An 18,481-nucleotide genomic window follows, 5' to 3' on the forward strand; every position below is an offset into this window, starting at 1 on the left:
CTCCGATCTCCTTACGATGACTGTTGATTCTTTCTGAGACAGTTCGGAACTGGAGCCAATCGCAACAACACTTTGCCTCGTCAACTTTGTAAACTTTCGCTATGGCACGAGCCGAGCGGGAAGTTTCTATTCCTGTTCAGACGGAATATTTCTTGCATTAACTCTAATATACTATCTACACGTGCATGTAGGAGAATCCATCATCTACTTACCAGCATGATTAGATACTCCAAACCACGAATCGCATGTTTTCCGCTTTGTATTGATTAGGAATCTCACAGACATCTCGGGATCCCACTCTACCACAGCATTGATTTGCATAGCTCGTGGTATGTAGTCTTAGTAATGTCATGTCAGGGGGATATGGTTCCATCCAAACTGTTATGGAGAATAAGACCCTTGCATAATGCGTGAATAAACCTTATTTTCGGCCTTCCCGTGAAATTGTGTATGATTAAGGACCTGTCAACGTCAGATTCCCGGCTTTGAAAGCAGTCGACGTAACCTTGAACCCGGTTTTCGCAATCCCACTTTATCGCCGACCCACGGGAAGGATATACGTACATTCATCATAGATACAAACATATATATATATATATATATATTGAATCTGCTGGTAATCATAATCTCTATAGGGAATTAGCACAAGCTTCACCTTCATCTCACCTTGCAAGCACTCTTTTATTGACAATCATGCGCACTTCTTTGTTGTCCCTTGCCTCCTTGGCTACTTCTGCCTGGGGCTACGACCAGGTCCTTGGCTTTAACACCAAAGTTGAAACCGAGACTCGATCGCTCGACGAGATTCACAAGGCGGCACTCAAAGAGGGAGGCGTTGTCACCCTTTGGCATGGCGGAGATTCGGTCAACCGTCAAAGCGGCCTGAAGGCAGCCTTTGAAAAGCGCTTTCCCGGCATGGAACTCAACGTCACCGTTGATCTGTCAAAGTACCACGACGCCAGGGTGGACCAACAGCTTGCTACTGGTGGAAAGGCTGTCTACGTCGACAGCGTTATTCTCCAGACATTGCAAGACTATCCCCGCTGGGCTCAACAAGGCGCGTTGCTCAACTACGCGCCCAAGGGCTTCGATCAAATCCAAGATGCGTACAAGGATACCACAGCTTCTTGGTACGGTGTCTACATCTTCGGCTGGGGTTTTGGCTGGAACAGCAACAAACTCCCTGGTATCAAGGCACCCGCCGAGTATCCCGACTTTCTTCGCCCCGAGTTCAAGAACAAGCTTGTTCTGACGTACCCCAACGACGATGACGCGGTTCTCTACGCCTACCAACTCATGTAAGTATTTTTTACCACATATTTGTCCCGATATGAACTGACGGTCATTCAGCATGCAACAGTACGGTGTTTCTTGGTTCCAGGATCTTCTCAAGCAGAACCCTCGATGGGTCCGTGGCACCGCAACACCCTCGGCTATGGTCAAAGCCAGCAACTACACCCAGGCCGCCTACTTTGCTGCTGGCGCAGGCTTCCAAAATGCCGAGCCAATGCACTTCGGACATCCCAAGAGCGGCAAGTACGTGACTTGGCCACAGACGGCCGGTATCCTCAAGGACGCGCCTCACCCGGAGGGAGCCAAGCTCCTGCACAATTTCATTCTCAGCCCCGAGTATCAGAAGGCTGTGGGTACTTGGTCCGTTCGTCGCGACATGCCTATTCCCGCGGGCTACCCTGACATTGCCAACGAGACTGCTACCAACCCGGCTGAGTTCCTGCGTTGGATGTCCGACCGCACCACGGTTGAGAGACTTCGATTTTGGATTGAGGCTCATATCGGTACTGCTCAGGGTGTTGACCCGATCTACGAAGCCATCAACATGCAGTAAATTTCTGTTGATGAAGGAGGTTGCGTTGATTACTCCAAACGATTTCACGAGCCTGAGCGGTGTTTCTCTTCTTGTCATATAATAAAATGTAAATATTTTTTGTGTGTCAATTTCTCCAGCCTGGAGAATCATAGACCTGCGTCTAAATAAGAATATATTCTTTTCTCATGTTGCTGTATTTTAGTTGAGCTTCAAGATTCTTATTTGAACCCTTGGAACCTACCCGAGACTCTCGATATTCTAAAGTCATGACTAATAGAAATTACCCCGCACGATTGGCTCCGGTTCCCAAAACCCCTGTTCTATGTCTACTCTTGATATCTTCTTATCGACGATAACAAATGAGACAAGCGACAGTTACGTCTTCGTCCCTGTAGTGAAATCACTTCACATATTGTGCCGTACACATGATCTGGAACTTGCCAGGATCTCTACAGAACCTGTTTAAATTCATCATATCTTTTGTCCATCTGCCCAGATTACAACACCGCCAACACTTTGGGAATCTACAGCCGACACCTAGATAAGCTGCCCGGTCTAGCGTTCCAGACAACGATACAACCCCTCGGGGAAATGCGAAACATGGCCTATCTCCGCAGATTGGGGAAGGAATCCAAACCCATTTGGGAAAGAACATGCGACAGTATCTGGGGGCAAACTAAAGAAGCGTCAATACCAAAGTCTCGGGACGCGCAGCTGAGACTTAAAGATGGTCCATCTCCCGTCTTGTGTTTCTCAATTATCCTTCCTTCTTGAGGTCAATTAAATGGATGACCCACGATCCAAGATGGACTCGTCCAAAAGAGATGACGATGACCAGGACGTCAAGTCCGTCACCCAAACCACGCCTATCAACGCCTCAGGCCACGTCCAAGAGCTACCTCAAAACTTTACCCTCCTCTCCCTCGCAGGCGTCGGTCTCGTCGTCGGCAACGTCTGGCCCGCAATCGGTGGCTCCATCCTTGTCGCTATCTTCAACGGCGGCCCACCTGGCGTCTTATACGAATTCATCGCCGTGTCAATCTTCTACTGGGCCGTAGCCGCCAGTGTCGCAGAGCTTGCAAGCGCAATTCCTTCATCCGCTGGCGTGTACCACTGGGCGTCTGTTACCCCAGGACCAAGATGGGGACGCGTCTTGGGTTTCTACGCGGGTTGGTGGAATTATCTCGCTTGGTGTCTCGGTTGCGCGAGCATGTCTAGCATCCTTGCAAACACGCTCGTGCAGATGTATGCCTTGAACCATGATGGTTTCGTGGCTGAGCCGTGGCACGTCTTCATTACGTATATTATCACGACATGGCTTTCATGCGCGGCTGTTTGTCTCTGGAACAGTGCCATGCCGGCTTTGAACAAATTTGGCGTCTTTATCATCCTGGCTGGGTTCATCATCACAGTCATTACTGTCACGGCTATGCCTGGCACTGGAGGTCGTCCACCGCATGCAAGCTCGGCATTTGTATGGAAAGACTGGACAGCTGATATTGGATACCCGGATGGATTCGTGTTTGTGGCTGGGATGCTCAACGGAGCGTATAGTGTTGGATCAGTCCATGCTACAACGCAGTTAGCTGAGGAGATTCCCAACCCCAGCCGCAATGTCCCCATCGCTATCCTATTTCAAGTGGCAACTGGCTTCATCACCGGACTTTGTTATCTCATCGCCATTATGTACGCCATCAACGACTACGACGCTCTCTTCGAATCTGCGTATCCCATTGCAGAGATTTATCGTCAAGCAACTGGTTCAGCAGCTGGTGCTACCGGTTTGTTGTCATTGGTTATGATTTGTATTGCCTTGACAGTCGTTGGACTCTACATCACTTGCGGACGAACACTCTGGGCTCTTGCCCGCGATGGTGCGACTCCTTTCCCAGCAGTATTTGGTCACGTTCAACCATCTCTCGACATGCCTCTATGGTCTACTATCGCCACAGCAGTCTTGGTGTCTGTTCTTGGTGCAATCTACGTCGGAAGCACAACTGCCTTCAATGCCTTTGTTGGAACATTTATTCTGCTCTGCAGTTGTTCGTTCCTCTCATGCATTCTCCCCAACCTGCTCAGTGGACGTAAAAACATCACCTATGGACCCTTCAGAATGCATGGAATCTGGGGCTTTATTGTCAATGGCATTGCTTGTGCTTATCTCCTTATCTGGAGTGTCATTTACTGTTTTCCTTATGCTTTACCTACATCGCCTCAAAGTATGAATTACACATGTGTAATTTGGGGTGGTTTGACATTTTTGGTTAGTGTTTGGTGGTTTGCGAGTGCAAGGAAAGGATATAAAGGGCCTACGACTACTGGAAGCGTTGTTTCCGGAGTAGCTGTTGGTTCGGTCTGATGTGTTTGCGTTTGCTGTGGCAATGACTGACTCATCTCCGAACTGTGTGTACATAATTCGATGAGCATCTCGTTGTTTCAATTTGAAAATCGCCTCATTTCTTTTTACCTGCTGTCTCTGCTGCGTGGCATATTCACAGCCTCCAACCAGAAGATCGAGGCGAAAAATGCATTCGTACCTATGATATATCAACTGTGCATGCGGTCCCCTCTTCTTTGGATATCCAATCTTAGTCATCTGTCCCATATAACAAGGCGAGACAAGACCAGGTTTGGGACTGGTTGGCCTCAAAAAAACAGCGGACTTTTGGGTCTATGTATTCTGTGCACAATCATATGAGGGAATGCATTGTGACTGTGATGGACATTACATTACATTACAGTAGGCTAGGCAACAAAATGATTGTATGCACACGCGGAACATAGTAGGAATTTTGATGAGATCGAGGCCACGCTTTGCATTTGCAGCGCTTATCGAGGGAGCAATGTGTAGGTAGGTACACGATCTTTGCGGATCATGCTATGGAGTTTAATGTGCACTAAGATATGCATTGACCACGAGATGAATTGTTGATTGTCTTGATGAATCTAGAATTGAATCGTCTTTTGTTGGGTTTTGGTTGGGTTCTTTTACTTGTCATTGAAACATGGACAATCGAGACAATTCGATGCTTGTGGTTCCACATGGACAAGGAATGTGCTTGAAAGGCGTTGCCGCCAGAGTGTTTGAGCTGTCTTTGTGGCAAGGTATGTACTCTCAGTTGATAGCTGGCAGTGAGTAATACCGACAACAACTCAGCTTACTATGGATATACTGCGCCGCCTCAAAGAACAACAGCATGCGAGGCCATGTCTATTTCATGGACATGAAACTACAGCGAGAAAGTCAGGCATTCTGTGATGGAAAATGACGGATACCAAAGCCTTGGTTAAGGGTTCAAAGAGGAGGTTGGGCATAGTCGATCTGAAACCCCGCAAACGGGGTCTGGTGGTTGAAGCGCCGAGACTGATTGATAGCGATACGGTAGTTGGGAGTGATCAGCGTTTCGACTGCCAAACGCGAATAGCCTCAGTTTTTTGTCAGGCGGGCACGAGCAAGGAAGACCAGGCGGGCCATGGATGAGACCACGTCTTGGGCCAGCCACAAAGAGTTGGGCTATGGAATGAGTCAGATAAACAGCCTCAATCCGACTCATCTCTATTTATTACTCATAACCCTCGTGTCCTCAAACAACGTACGCTGTCTACTATCCAAGCAATCCCTTTGTACTTTGCCTCACTGAACTGTCGGTTCTGTCAAGCCCCCCCAGCTCACCACAACCAGTCGACTAGGACTAGACTGGACTAGAAAGCTTTACCCAGTTTTACGACCCTTCTCGAACGAATCGGAAACCCCCACATAAACGTTGCAGCCCGACCCGACATAAACGCCTAAAATGGCCTCAAAAGCTACAGGGACTCCCCCCTGTAAGTCTACGAGCCCAAGCTGCTGATCTCTTGTGTGATTTTGACTGGATGCCTTGATTTTGACGATTGGGCATGATGAAATTGAGTTTTGTGGGGGAAGAAATATGGACTGATAGATAGACAACTGTAGACACAGAGACAGAGACAAGGAACAGAGATGGAAGGGAAAAGACACAAAAACACAAAAAAAGAAATAGGGCAAAAATAAGCGAATTTTCAGTGGCACAAAATGTAACGCAGAATGTAGGTGCTCTCTCGTGATTTTTGGTCTGGCTTGCTTGGTTGTACACGTAAGACGCACAGCGGTATGGAGTCGTGCATTTCTTTTTATCCTCTTTTCTCCCCTTTTGTGCAGAACAGAGGTTATCGCTTAGTCCTCCGGTGAACGAAGACTTTAGTCTACGTCCTTCGGCCTTGGTTCGACAGCGGAGGTGCCGGGATAATCCCCATTCCCCTGCAGAGGGTCACTACCCGGGGAATGATTCCCTTCAAACCACGCCTGTCCACATGGCCAGCCGCCGTAAGTCTTAGACTCTTTTTGTCAACTGTCAAAGCTTCACCTGTGCAGTAGTAGCCTCACCCCCGCTGAAAGGTCCTGAGGTCCTGAAGTCTTGACTCCGGGGGGTCCATCATCACATATGTACATAGCCCATGAGGCCAATCGAGCCCTTGCAGCATGTCGGGTCACCTTTCTCACATACCAAAATAGACTAGGGCCTCTTTTTCTTTCTTTCTCTCCCGTTGTGCCGTCCTAGGATCATGCTTCTCTCGTCATGGGCGCAGCCGATTTGGCAGTAATTGGTCCAGCTGTTCAACTGCAGTACGGTGCGGTGCACGCCTGGCTTGGTCAGGTCTGGTCTGGTCAGGTCGGGCCTGCCCGTGCCCAATCCAGTCTCATCTTTCCAATGTGGTTGGTAGTGGATCAAAGTCACTTCTACCCCTGTTGGAATTGGGTTGGGCTTGGCCAAGGCTCGGGCTCTCCCACCCCCGGCTCTTGTATGTAGATCCAAGGCAAAAAAGAGGCTTCGAACAAAACTGGCGGCTATACACCTTATTTCCAGGCCGAGCTGAATTTCTCTTCCCTTTCTCTTTCTTCTTCTTTTTCTTCTCTCTAGAGATAGCTCAAAAACACAAAGCATTAATCAATTGCGAGGCCTCTTGTGTCCCCTCTATCAATATTTCATTTATCTATCTAGTCCACCCTCTCGATCCTCTTCACCGCCCGTCGATCATATCACACACGGACCCTACCGTCTTAGTATAGTGCCCACGAACCCCACGAAACTACAGAAAGAAACACACACGTGCGAGACACAGAGAGAAACTTACCTCTCGGTCAACAAATAATTCACTTCAACACATACGCAATCACACAACACACAACAGTCTCATACCATTATGAGGAAATCATCACAGAAGACGGCTACAAAGCCGGCGCCGACATCATCGCGCCGGCCTTTCGACCCAATGTCACAATATGAACAGCAACGCCAGCAGGAGACTGCCATGGCTCTCACAATCCGGGGTAACCCACCAAGGAACTCTTCGTCGGACGACAACACAAGGAACCCAAGGACCACCTCAACTGCCCTCACACGGAACCGATCAGTCTCTCGTCCACCATCCACTCGTCGACCAGACGATGATGGTCTATCCACCGTCTCGGAAGCCATAACAACACCATCAGAGGTCTCTACCGTCTCTTCAGCTAGTGAAGTCTCGTCAGTATCACCGCCACCCATGAACCGACGACAAGACTCTGGAAGAGGCTTCATGTTCCAACCACCTCAGCTTCGCTTCAGATCCAGCCATGACACTCGATCACCAGAACCATCACCAAGAGCATCATACATGTCTGATGAGAACTGGGACTCCGCCTCCGAGCTAGGGTGGGGAAGCTCATCCAACGTCTCCGTCTCCACAAGGGCCACCACTGTTGTGAGTGAGAGTGAGGATGACTACTCCAAGACACCTACCCGGTCTCGATCCATTGTGCGCCAGGCAGGTACCCTCTCACGACAACAGTCTCGCCCTGGTGAGAAGAGAGTCGAGTTTGAGACAGACAGCCAGCTTGAGAGAACATCTGGACGGCAGGTTGAGCGCCAGCAGGAGAGGCCCAAGGAACGATCACGAAGCCGTGGTAGAACCTTCCATATTCACATTGAGCCTACTGCCCAACAACAGCAGCCTCTTATCCCACAGCAGCAGCAACAGCAGGTTGTTTCCCAACAGCCCCAGACAACACAGCAGACCATCACTCAACAGCCTACTGCCCAGAATGGTGCTGTTATTCATGCTACCACGACGACTACTTCGTCATCATCTACCTACACTCAGCATCCTGCTGGGATGACCCAACAGCCTCTCATCCCGGCCCAACAGCCTCTCATTCCTCAACAACCCATCATGTACACTGGTCAACCCATCACCCCTCCCATCGTTCAGCCCGTGGTGCAGCAACCCTTCCAGCAGCCTCTCATTCCACAGCAACCGCAGATTGTTCCCACACCCCAGCGCATCCCAGAGGAGCGTCAACTTCCCCAGCCCGAGCGTCCTCCGTCTCGACCGAGGGCTCGTTCACGCCACGATGTGGAAGAGACTATGTCTGCTGAGCTCGACAACCTCCGCAAGGAGCTGAAGATGCTCAAGGAGAAGCAGAAGGAGACACACAAGGATCTCAGCGACGCTCGCTACAGACTCTCCAACATGCAGACCGACAAGGATGAGCTTCGAGAGGAGAGGAACAAGGCCCAGGCCACACGGGACCGACTTGTTACCGAGTTCGAGGAGCAGACCCGTCTGCTTGAGAGAACAAGGACAAGGCTTGATGAACAGCGCCGAACCCTGGAGCGATTCGAGAAGGATCGTGATACCTCAATTGACAAGGTCAAGAGAGATCGCGATCAGGTGCTCGACAGGTTCAGGCACGAGCGTGACCAAGCCATCAAGAATGTCGACAAGATCAAGCGAGAACGCGACCAGGCTGTGGAGCAGGCTCAGAGGGATCTTGATCACGGCATCTCCAAGTCCAAGAAGGAGCGCGACCAAGAGTTGCAGCGACTTCAGCGCGAGCGCGACGAGATGGTCAACCGCATCAAGCGTGAGCGTGACTCTGTCGTCGACAAGCTCCAGAGGGAACGTGACTTCACTGCTGAGAAGGCCAAGAACGACCTCGACGCGGCCATCACAAAGTCCAAGAAGGAGCGTGACTCGGCTATTGCCAAGCTCCAGAAGGAACGCGATCAAGCCATTGAGCAGGTCAAGAGGGAGAAGGATCAGATCATCAACCAGGCTCAGAAGGAGCGCGACATGATCGTCTCCAAGCTTACCATTGAGCGCGATGAGCTGATCAAGACCGAGACCGCCTTCAGCAACCGAGTCAAGGAGCTTGAGGAGCATCTCACCAAGCACCGCGAGCTCAAGGCTGCTCTTGAGAGGAACTACGAGGACCTCAAGAAGAACAGCCTCGAGGCGACCCAGGCCAACACCAAGTTCGAGGCCAAGGCTATCAACTTAGAGCGTGAGCTTGAGGACATCAAGGCTATCCGCAAGTCCCAGGAGACAGCCTATGTTGCTCGCATCGCCACCATGGAGATCTCCCAGGAGTCCATGCAGTTCCGTGTCAACAACATGGAGCAGGACCTCGTCGACAAGGCCAAGGAGCTGGGCGAGATGACTGCGTCTCGCGACCGTTTCCAGATGGAAAGCGAGAACTCCAAGAACCAGGTCGAGTATCTCAGCAAGGACAAGCTCGGCCTCGAGGAAGACAAGAAGAACCTTCAGCAGCAGATCGCTGATCTCACAGGCGACAAGTCCAGACTCCAGGATCAGCTCACAGGGCTCGAGACCGACAAGAGGGCGCTCGAGGTGCAAGTTGTGACTCTGCAGGCAACTATCGACGATCTGCTCAAGGACAAGGAAGCCTGGGCCAAGGACACTGAGAGCAAGGAGGCTCAAATCGCTGGCCTGGACACTGAGAACGGAGCTCTGAAGTCACAGATCGAGTCCATCAGCAAGGAGAAGGAGGCCGTCACCAGAGACATGGAGGAGGTCGAGAGCAAGAGGAAGAAGCTCAAGAAGAAGTACGAGCAGCTTCATGGCGAGAGAGATGGATTGAGGGACCAGATGAGGGGAATGATCCACACTCAGGACGATCAGAGCGCCCAGGTACTGAGACTGTCTGTGGAGGTCTCAGGCTTGAGATCTGAGAACATGGCCCTGAGATCTGAGGCTGGCAGCGTTGTATCAAGCGCCATGTCGTCGATCTCTAGCTCTCTGCCCAGCGTCAGCGACGTGACCAGTGTGACATCGGAAGCAACGGAGAAGGCTGAGCCTGCGAACCCACCAGAGCCTGCTTCGGTTGAAGATGTGCCTGAGACTATCGTCGAGGAAGTCATCATTGTCGAGGAGGAGATTACGGTACCTGAGCCAGAGGCTCCTCCTGCTGAGGCTGCTCCCGAACCTGAGATTGAAGCCCCACCTGCACCTGAGCCCGAGCCCGAAGCACCTGTCGAGGTGAAGGTCGCGGATCCAACTCCTGAGCCAGCTGCTCCAGCACCAGCCTCTGATGAGCCTGCTCCAACTCTCGAAGAGCAGAACACTGAGCTCAAGCAGAAGCTCACTACCGTCGAAGAAGCTGTTGCTGACATGAACACCAAGCACGACGATCTCACTATCAAGTTCGAGGCTACGGCTGAGAATGCAGGTCGTCTTCAGCTCAGCGTGGACATGCTTACCGCCGAGCGTGATGAGATTACTCAGAAGCTCACCACACTGCAGGAAGAGGCTACTGCCCTCCAGCAGAAGGCCGATGAGGTCACTACTGACCGCGACGATCTCAAGACGAGGCTCACTGCCGCTGAGGAGCAGATCGCCATTCTCATCGCCGAGCGGGACGAGCTGAACAAGAAGCTCGAGACTGCTGAGCGCGAGGCTGTGATTCTCGACGCACTGAGGATTGAGAACAACAACCTCATGAAGAAACTTGACGACGCTAAGAAGGCTCAGAAGACTGCCGCATCCAAGGTGAACTCTCTCGAGACTCAAATCGCCGCACTGGTAGCTCAGATCAACAACGGTGGCGGCGGCACCGCTCCCAGAGCGAGTTCCAAGGGAAGGAAGTCTATCAAGGATCCCAAGCGAGCACAGGAGCTTGTCATCGTGAGGGATCCTCGGGAAAAGGGACTGTAAGTTTAACGATCTTTCTATTGATTGGTATGGCGCTTATTAACTGATAGATTGCAGAAGCTCTATTGTACGAAGACGAAATCTTGATTCCGCAATTTCAAGGTCAGGCTCTCGGTCTGACGGGTCTGCGGATTCGTGACTAGTTGAATGGCTCAAGGATGTCCTTCACATTGAGCGAACGGACATCTAATGACCGTCAACATCACAATTATTATACAACAACATAACAACACAACACGGCGTGGCCTCACTATCCATCTCTGACTACAAGAGATTGGTCACGCTCAACAAAACACAACATGACTTTGTCCTCAGAGATAGGGCAAGGCCAACAACAACACAACCTTGTGTCGTGTCTTTATAACCCAGACACGCCAAGATTGGCACTCCTTTGAAACAATTTCCTTTGTCTACTTTCCTTTCAACCCTCATTTATCAGTTTTCATTGAGTCTGGGTGGAACATATATGTGTTTTGGTTCTGGGATTGTTTGAGTAGCACGCGGGCATAGCATGTAGAACGGTTTTAAAAGATGAGACGAGCGACGCGATATTTGTATCAAGAATATATATGGGCGTATGGGTATGGATATATCAAGAGGTAGATGAGAGATGGAATTACGGTATTTATTGCGAAGGATCATAATTGGGATATTTGATAGTTTTGGAATAAAGATAAATTGAATGTATTGTCTTCAAACTGTGAACCTCTATCACCAGATGAGACTGTTGGACCGCATTCTTCTGGATTGATAGAGTCTTTACTGTGCTGTATATCCTCCATCAACTGGTAGACGTACTCCGGTGATCCATCTTGCCTCTGCACTGGCAAGGAATATTGCCGCACCCACAATGTCTTCCGCTGTACCTAACCCATGCAGTGGGTGCTTTGAACGAATGGCTTCCTTATCGTGTATCTTGACAGCGTCGGCCAGAAGGGCCGTCTCTGCAACTGTACGAGTCGGTTAGTACACAGCCTTGCATAAGAGAATTACGTAAACATACAGCCAGGGCATATGGCGTTGCAGTGAATACCGTCTTTTGCGTAATCGAGGGCGATGGAGCGAGTCAGGTTTTGGGCTCCTCCTTTGGAAGCAACATACGAAGCTTTTCTGTTAACAAGCTGCCAGTTTCTGTGTAGGATATACTTACGAAGGGCGTATCCTCCGACTAGACCAAAGATGGACGCTATGTTGATGATCCAACCGCGGTCACCAGCCTCGTTCTTCTCTTGTTTAAGCATCTGGGTAATGGCGTGCTTGCTGAGTAAGAAGATAGATTTGAGGTTAACAGCCATGGTTGTATTCCACCACTCCTCTGGGGTGTCGTGGATTCTGCGTGACGGTTTCCCTGACTCGATCGAGATACCGGCGTTGTTGACCACTCTGGACACTGTCAATATGCCTGCACTCTCACCATAGAAAAAAAGGTGACAACTTACACATCCACTCGACTAAACTCGGCCACTGCTCTATAGACGAGGTTTTCCACAGCATCGTTTTTACTGACATCTGTCTGCACAAAAATGGCTTTGCCACCTTTCTGTTTGATGAGTTCATGGGTACTGATCGCCTGTTCACCATTCACGTCTGCGCGTGCACCTTGTTGCAGATCTGCACAGACAACCAAGGCTCCTTCCAGGGAGTACCCGAGTGCGATGGCACGACCGAACCCCGAAGAGGAGCCTGTCACTATACAGACTTTGTCTTTGAGACGGGTTCCATATGTTATCTTCATGGTTGGAAGGGGGATATCAGTCAGTATGTGGTTAGTCGGAGATGCTTGAGCTTGGTGGTATTTATGTATGTTCCAGAAGATATATAGTGGGTTTCGATATTGCTCTTGACGTTGTAGTGTTGGCCCATAAGACTCAACTCATATCGCATCCGCAGGCTGGGTTGCCATGAATGCTCCATGTTTCGGATATATCAGACCTCTTTTCGACAATCTTCAAGTTTGAAAGCCAAGATTTCGGAAGTGTTGGTCGTGAAGTCCCGAAACATCAGATCAGTTGGACGCCAAGTCTTGAACTTCCGGATAAGTTGGAAGCCGAGCACTATGCATGACTTAATGCATTCCAGCTCCTATAACGAGGACGCCTGTCTCGACCACGGTAGCCCGCAAGAAAGTATTGAAACAAACCAAAAGTGCGATACACTCTATTATCAATGTCTAGCTTGGTAGATCTTCACTCTGTTTCTAATCTGACTTGCAGTTTTGGCCTTGACTAAATCCGACTTAACGCATTTTGTGTCTTGACGATTACTTGCAGCTATTACATCCACACCGTTCCTCAGGTAAAAACGGTATTCTAGCCGAGGTGGTATACGCATTTCACCTGGCAGTGAGTCAAACTTCGGCTTTACTATCAAAAAGTCTCGAGATGTGCCGATTGCAACGAGCGGGGGTTGCACTCGCGTGGGGTCGCTGCATGCAATGAATCAGGTCAAAATGGTGACGAGAGAGGGGAAACAAGGACGAATCCAGACATTTAAGGTCATTTGACTACCAGGAGCTACTGAATGTAGTAATCCGTACATGCATTGGTGTCACTGTGACATGCCGGCGGTTTATCATATCATGATTAATGCATAACAGTAAAGTTGAAAAAATCTTTTGCGCACAGAAGTATTGACAAGGACACAGTTTGAGGGGCAGAGATGCTATGCAGATTCATAAATCGTATTCGGCTTCATCGCAGCAGACTAAACATTTTCAAAATCATAACTTGGAGCCCCAGATATCCTTCTCTCCAAGCCAGTGCCAAACATTCGCATCCCCTTCCTCCCAATTACTCGTTGAAAATCCCTTGGTAGGATCTTTAAAGTCTGGCCCTGGATCATTGAAAACCTGGACTTGGCGTGTATTATCTTTCCCAACTTCCAAGATAGTACCTCCAAGATGCTTCTCGCTCTCCATACACTCCAGCATCGCCTCTGCGCATTCGTAGGGTGTAACCCACGCATCTTGTGCTTCATTCACGTACTTGATCTTTTCAGCATCTTCTGTCCATAGAGGTGTACGCACCACGCCGGGAGCAACTGCGTTGACTCTTATACCCACCTCCTCAAGATTCGCCAAGCAGCGAACAAAGCCTGTGATGCCGAATTTACTCGCGCCATACATGGGTGCTCTGAAGACAGGGACTTGAGCAGCAACGGAAGAAATGTGAATCACTCGCTTTGGGTTATCAGGTGATGCTTTTGCTCCAGGGCCATGCATCCAGTAAGATATGGCCATTTGAGTAGCTCGGATAGGATGAACGAGGTTAATGTCGAGCAACTTGTAGCCGTCGCCTTCTGGATCATCTTTGCTCTCTGGAGATCCTGGTGGATGCCAGAAGTGGGACCAGGTGGGCTCGTAGACACCTGCACCAGGACAGACGATGTCAAAGTCACCGAATTCCTGAACAGTAGTTCTGAAAGCATTCGACAAATCTTTCCAGGATGTTACGTCTGTTTTGATAAAGACTGCTCGTGGTGAAGAGGATGAGGAGTATTGAGACACCAGATCTTGGGCCTCTGGCCGAAGAGACAGATCTGCAATGACAATATTGCAATTCTTGGAGAGTAGGATCTTTGCAAATTCAAAGTTGATTCCTTTATCTGTCTTAGTATCTTGTCTTTAAGTTTGCTTGAGTGTACTAACCTGAACCAGCTCCAGTGACAATAGCAGTTTTGCCAGACACAGAAAATGGCTTGGTGGGTTGGGAGGTCATCGTCAAGTACTTATGTCAATACAAAACTTGTCAAGGTGCTTTAGTTAATCTGTGGTTCTTGGATAATGATAATGAGTGAATCTCACTCCTTATATAGCATATCAAGTGACCCTGCTGGCATCAGTCAACGTCAGCTCTTCAACCCCGCTTGTCAATCCTTCGAGTCTATGTCTAGTGATGTGTCCCCCCCCACACACTTCCCCTCGTCGCCTTGATGACTCCATCAGCTCTAGCTCTTTCGGCTTGATTTCCTTTAGAACAACACCATTTATCCGCGGATGATCAAAACTTACTATATTAGATAGACTTGGTATACAGTTCCCCGGCTCAGCAACCCAATTTGTTTAATCTTCTCTGTCAAGAGAGTAATGCGCTCTTTTTCGGGCTGGTAAGAATTCCCTCGCCACCATGGATAAGCTGATTAATTGTTTTTAGCGAAACTTGCAGAAGCAGAAAGTTGAAATGTGACGAAGCAAAACCGATCTGTAGGACCTGTATCAAAAGTTCTCGAGCATGCAATTACTCTAGAAGATCAGTGTTTCGTCCGTTTCAGACTCATAGTGTGAAAAACCAGAATGATGATCCGAACCGAAGTTCAGGAGATACTCCACAGACTTTTGATGAGGATCATGTATGGCTTAAAGTTCCAGAAGAGCGTATGTCTAAGTTCTATCACTTGAACCGGGTACTTGTTGCTTATCGAAAACTTCCAGTTCATTTCGTCTACATAGAGGACCCATATTCTGAGCAGTACGACGCGATAGCTGATGGGTTTATTTCTCCAGAAGCAAACTCTGAGGTGCCACACCAAGGATTCGGCCCACGGGTTGATATAAATTCATTGGCCATTGATGTTCAAGCGCCTGCTCAAGATATAGTTCCCGGAGAGACACCTAGTTATGACAACTATGCTGTCGATTCAAGACTAGCAACACTCTATCTGATAAAGCATTACAAACAAGGACCCGGCACATGGTGAGTCTTCTACACACGAGTGCAAAACTAAAAGTCTGACAAAACAAGGTTCGATATATTTGATACTGGTTGCTACTTCTCTGGCAAAGTCCCCGTCAAAGCAGCCTCAAGTCCTCTCCTCAAATCAGCCATTTGCGCTATTTCTGCAAAGCATTTGTACCGCCTCACCAAGAACACGTCCCACTCAGTATCTAGCCCGCTATCCCGAGGCCCCTGGCTGTCGTATGACTGGCACTACGAATCAGCAAAACATTATGACGATGCGATCAATCATCTGAAGCGAGCAGTGGACTTGCAAACTTACGAGAATGATTTGAGTGAGAAAGAGGATATGTTAGCGGCTGTCGCGATTCTTTGTATCTATGAGCTCATGGATGCACCTGGAACGGCATGGAGGGCGCACTTGAGTGCTTTGCCACTGTTTCAGTCTACTGAAGATGCTCCTAATCCCTCTCCAACAATAGTGATTCCCAGGACCGCCATCCAGGGTCCCATTCTTTGGAGTTTGGCGAGGCAAGATTTACTATGCGCTTGTAAGACTACATTTCTGGCTTCATCAAGTGTTGTATCTAACTAGCATTAGTTATCAGCGAAACGCAAACACGACTTGACCTGAAGGATGTTCGTCTTTGGCAAAATGCAGGTCTCGCAACTACCGAAGATGGTACTCTAATGCCCTTCAGCCCTCTCTGCTCAGCAGATATTCGAACCTCGGCAGATGTAGAAGAAGACACCAAAAGCAATGAATTGACATGGCTGATAGGCAAGCTCTCAAATCACCTCACATCGGGTGATGCCATCAACCCCGCAGACTATGCGCTACCTAATGGTCAACGTCCAACAGTCGGGGTAACTCAAGAGTGTCTGCTTGAGCGTTGGAAATTGTTGGTGGTAGAATTCAAAAAGTGGCACGAGAGCCTTCCTCGGACGTTCATGTCATACGCACGAACGCCATATCCATTGGGATCACAATCATGCTTCAGCGCCTTTGACCAGGTATGGTACGAGTTGCCGATTTGCGCTGCCACCATGCAAAACTACTACATGGCAATGGTACTACTACTCGTGAATCAACCACAAGAATCCACCTTTATCCGCTCAAATGTATCGGCGCGTTTGAATTCGTACAGGAGGATTCAAGAGGAGGTCCGTCATTACGCAAAGGAGATATGTGGAATAAGTCTCGCTGATCCGAGTGATCCGGTAAGGGCGAATTCCGTACAAGCACTGTTTGTGGCGGGACAGGTGTTCCATGAAAAGGAAGAGCAAGACGCCGTTCTGAAGCTGCTGGAGGATGTAGAAAGGGATTTAGGGTGGACAACGAGGTTTCACAGGGCGAAACTTGTTGATGAGTGGCCCAAGGACATTTGAGAAAAAGTATCACGCAGCCCTTGGCATTATGTGGATTTGGTTCATAGAAATATTGGTAAAATTGAAAGTAGCAGAAAAGTCTAACCCTAAATCTTCCCAGGAACGAAATGATTCAGCATTGCCTGTTGTGATTGATAGCAGATACAGTGTGAAGCTCTATCTTTGCAAACGTTACTGTACGGGGCGTCGACCGTTGATATCAATCTGTAGGGGTTGCATTGCCGCAGTCTCGAGTCAAGGTAACGTCGTCGAAAAAGATACCGAGAGCATCATACTCTCCGCTGCATGATACCGAGAATGAGATAGCGGCTCCAGCAAGAGCAGTTCCTCTACTAGACCATCTCTGACTCTCCAGTTTCCAGTTAGAAAGGTTATCGGGATAAATGGCGGTAAGCGCGTCGTTTCCGATCTTGGGTTGGATGGTGCAACTGAATCCACTTCCAAGGTTGTATGCCAAAGCAGCAGACCATCTGTAGGAGAGTACATAGTCGCCGTTCAGGGTGGGCAAATTCTGCGCGAACTGCCCCGAGCCGCCACCATTCTCGAACTCAAGATTCCTGCGCTGGGTATTAGCATATGTCACCAATGCTACTTGAATGCATTAAAAGGAGTCTTACGCAGCGTTGGGTTCAGAATATACACTGAAAGTGGTCCTTGTGCCATCGCCTGTCCAAGGTGAGAGCGAGTTGTTGTCGTCGAAGCCTGGGTTGATGATGACTTGAGTTTCGGCGCAAACTGGAGCTTCAGCGGTCGTGGTGACTTCATCCGCACTAGTTGTTGTAGCTTCAGCCACGGCCGTGGTAGTAGTCTCGATCAGGGTCGTCAACGCCGTAGACTCGGGCACAGAAATAACTGTCGATGATGTCTCACTCCCGGCCAGGCTTGTGGCGGTGGTGGGTCGACAAGGGCCAGCTTCGGCTCCGAGAAAACTGACGGCGAAAGCCGCTACAGCGAGAATGGATCGAGAAACCATCGTGAAAAGGAACGATTCTAAACGAATGGAAGCGACTAAAGAGACGCAAGTTGAGTGAGAGCAAGAGGTTACAGGAACAAATTAACAAAATAGATAATCTTCCCAGTCTTTGGCTCCTATTTGATTGTTTATTAAATTGCTTAAACGGTCTGGGGCTGAGTTAGACCGACGCTAATGTCAATAGTCTGATAGACTATTGATTCTAGTGTTACATTCTTTAATTTATTTTTGTCTTGACAACACACCAGCTTTTTCACGTAAGATGGCGAATGGCAGGCTATAGTAGCTGAGGTCTAGATTGCGACTGTTCCATCGAGGTAGGGAGAAGAGTGGGAGCTTTAAGAATCATAATAGTAGCGGCCTCGAATGTTGACTACGTATCGAATCTCAGGTTAACATTATGAAAAAAAAAAAAAATTGGAAGAGAAATGACTAGTCGATCAAGAGCCTCTCGAAAATGAGTGTTGTAGACCCCTGGCGTTACCGTGTAAGAACGAACGTGGGTTATCTGGCGAGGCAAGGGTTATGATATCACCAAGTATGGTTTCTGTGTTTCCCTTCCTGTGTATCTTCTGAAGTTGCAAAATTGATCTTCATAAACTAGTG

The 18,481-nt window shown here is 49.0% G+C and overlaps 8 protein-coding genes across 8 annotated transcripts; 5 read left to right on the top strand and 3 right to left on the bottom strand.

Moving 5' to 3' along the window:
* Positions 1-693: 693 nt before the first annotated feature.
* Positions 694-1,846, top strand: FGSG_02263 (uncharacterized protein; the record flags this gene model as incomplete). Its single annotated transcript, XM_011319865.1, has 2 exons — positions 694-1,298; positions 1,351-1,846. 2 exons carry the CDS (start codon positions 694-696, stop codon positions 1,844-1,846), a joined length of 1,101 nt encoding a protein of 366 aa, XP_011318167.1.
* A 787-nt stretch (positions 1,847-2,633) lies between these two features.
* Positions 2,634-4,187, top strand: FGSG_02264 (uncharacterized protein; the record flags this gene model as incomplete). The annotated part of the gene is made up of 1 exon (XM_011319866.1): positions 2,634-4,187. One exon carries the CDS (start codon positions 2,634-2,636, stop codon positions 4,185-4,187), a length of 1,554 nt encoding a protein of 517 aa, XP_011318168.1.
* A 1,435-nt stretch (positions 4,188-5,622) lies between these two features.
* Positions 5,623-6,657, top strand: FGSG_12111 (uncharacterized protein; the record flags this gene model as incomplete). Its single annotated transcript, XM_011319867.1, has 4 exons — positions 5,623-5,653; positions 5,784-5,896; positions 6,014-6,173; positions 6,437-6,657. 4 exons carry the CDS (start codon positions 5,623-5,625, stop codon positions 6,655-6,657), a joined length of 525 nt encoding a protein of 174 aa, XP_011318169.1.
* Positions 6,658-7,504: 847 nt separating this feature from the next.
* On the top strand, positions 7,505-10,979 carry FGSG_12112 (uncharacterized protein; the record flags this gene model as incomplete). Its single annotated transcript, XM_011319868.1, has 2 exons — positions 7,505-10,839; positions 10,898-10,979. 2 exons carry the CDS (start codon positions 7,505-7,507, stop codon positions 10,977-10,979), a joined length of 3,417 nt encoding a protein of 1,138 aa, XP_011318170.1.
* Positions 10,980-11,599: 620 nt separating this feature from the next.
* Positions 11,600-12,575, bottom strand: FGSG_02266 (uncharacterized protein; the record flags this gene model as incomplete). The annotated part of the gene is made up of 4 exons (XM_011319869.1): positions 11,600-11,790; positions 11,844-11,945; positions 11,991-12,223; positions 12,280-12,575. The coding sequence occupies 4 exons, from the start codon at positions 12,573-12,575 to the stop codon at positions 11,600-11,602; spliced, it is 822 nt and encodes a 273-aa protein (XP_011318171.1).
* A 984-nt stretch (positions 12,576-13,559) lies between these two features.
* Positions 13,560-14,556, bottom strand: FGSG_02267 (uncharacterized protein; the record flags this gene model as incomplete). Its single annotated transcript, XM_011319870.1, has 2 exons — positions 13,560-14,443; positions 14,487-14,556. The coding sequence occupies 2 exons, from the start codon at positions 14,554-14,556 to the stop codon at positions 13,560-13,562; spliced, it is 954 nt and encodes a 317-aa protein (XP_011318172.1).
* A 368-nt stretch (positions 14,557-14,924) lies between these two features.
* Positions 14,925-16,902, top strand: FGSG_02268 (uncharacterized protein; the record flags this gene model as incomplete). The annotated part of the gene is made up of 5 exons (XM_011319871.1): positions 14,925-14,944; positions 15,046-15,212; positions 15,270-15,531; positions 15,580-16,064; positions 16,115-16,902. The coding sequence occupies 5 exons, from the start codon at positions 14,925-14,927 to the stop codon at positions 16,900-16,902; spliced, it is 1,722 nt and encodes a 573-aa protein (XP_011318173.1).
* A 199-nt stretch (positions 16,903-17,101) lies between these two features.
* On the bottom strand, positions 17,102-17,875 carry FGSG_02269 (uncharacterized protein; the record flags this gene model as incomplete). The annotated part of the gene is made up of 2 exons (XM_011319872.1): positions 17,102-17,459; positions 17,520-17,875. 2 exons carry the CDS (start codon positions 17,873-17,875, stop codon positions 17,102-17,104), a joined length of 714 nt encoding a protein of 237 aa, XP_011318174.1.
* Positions 17,876-18,481: the final 606 nt, after the last annotated feature.

The sequence above is a fragment of the Fusarium graminearum genome, chromosome 1 (genome assembly GCF_000240135.3).
Source record: "Fusarium graminearum PH-1 chromosome 1, whole genome shotgun sequence".
Classification (NCBI taxonomy): domain Eukaryota; kingdom Fungi; phylum Ascomycota; class Sordariomycetes; order Hypocreales; family Nectriaceae; genus Fusarium; species Fusarium graminearum.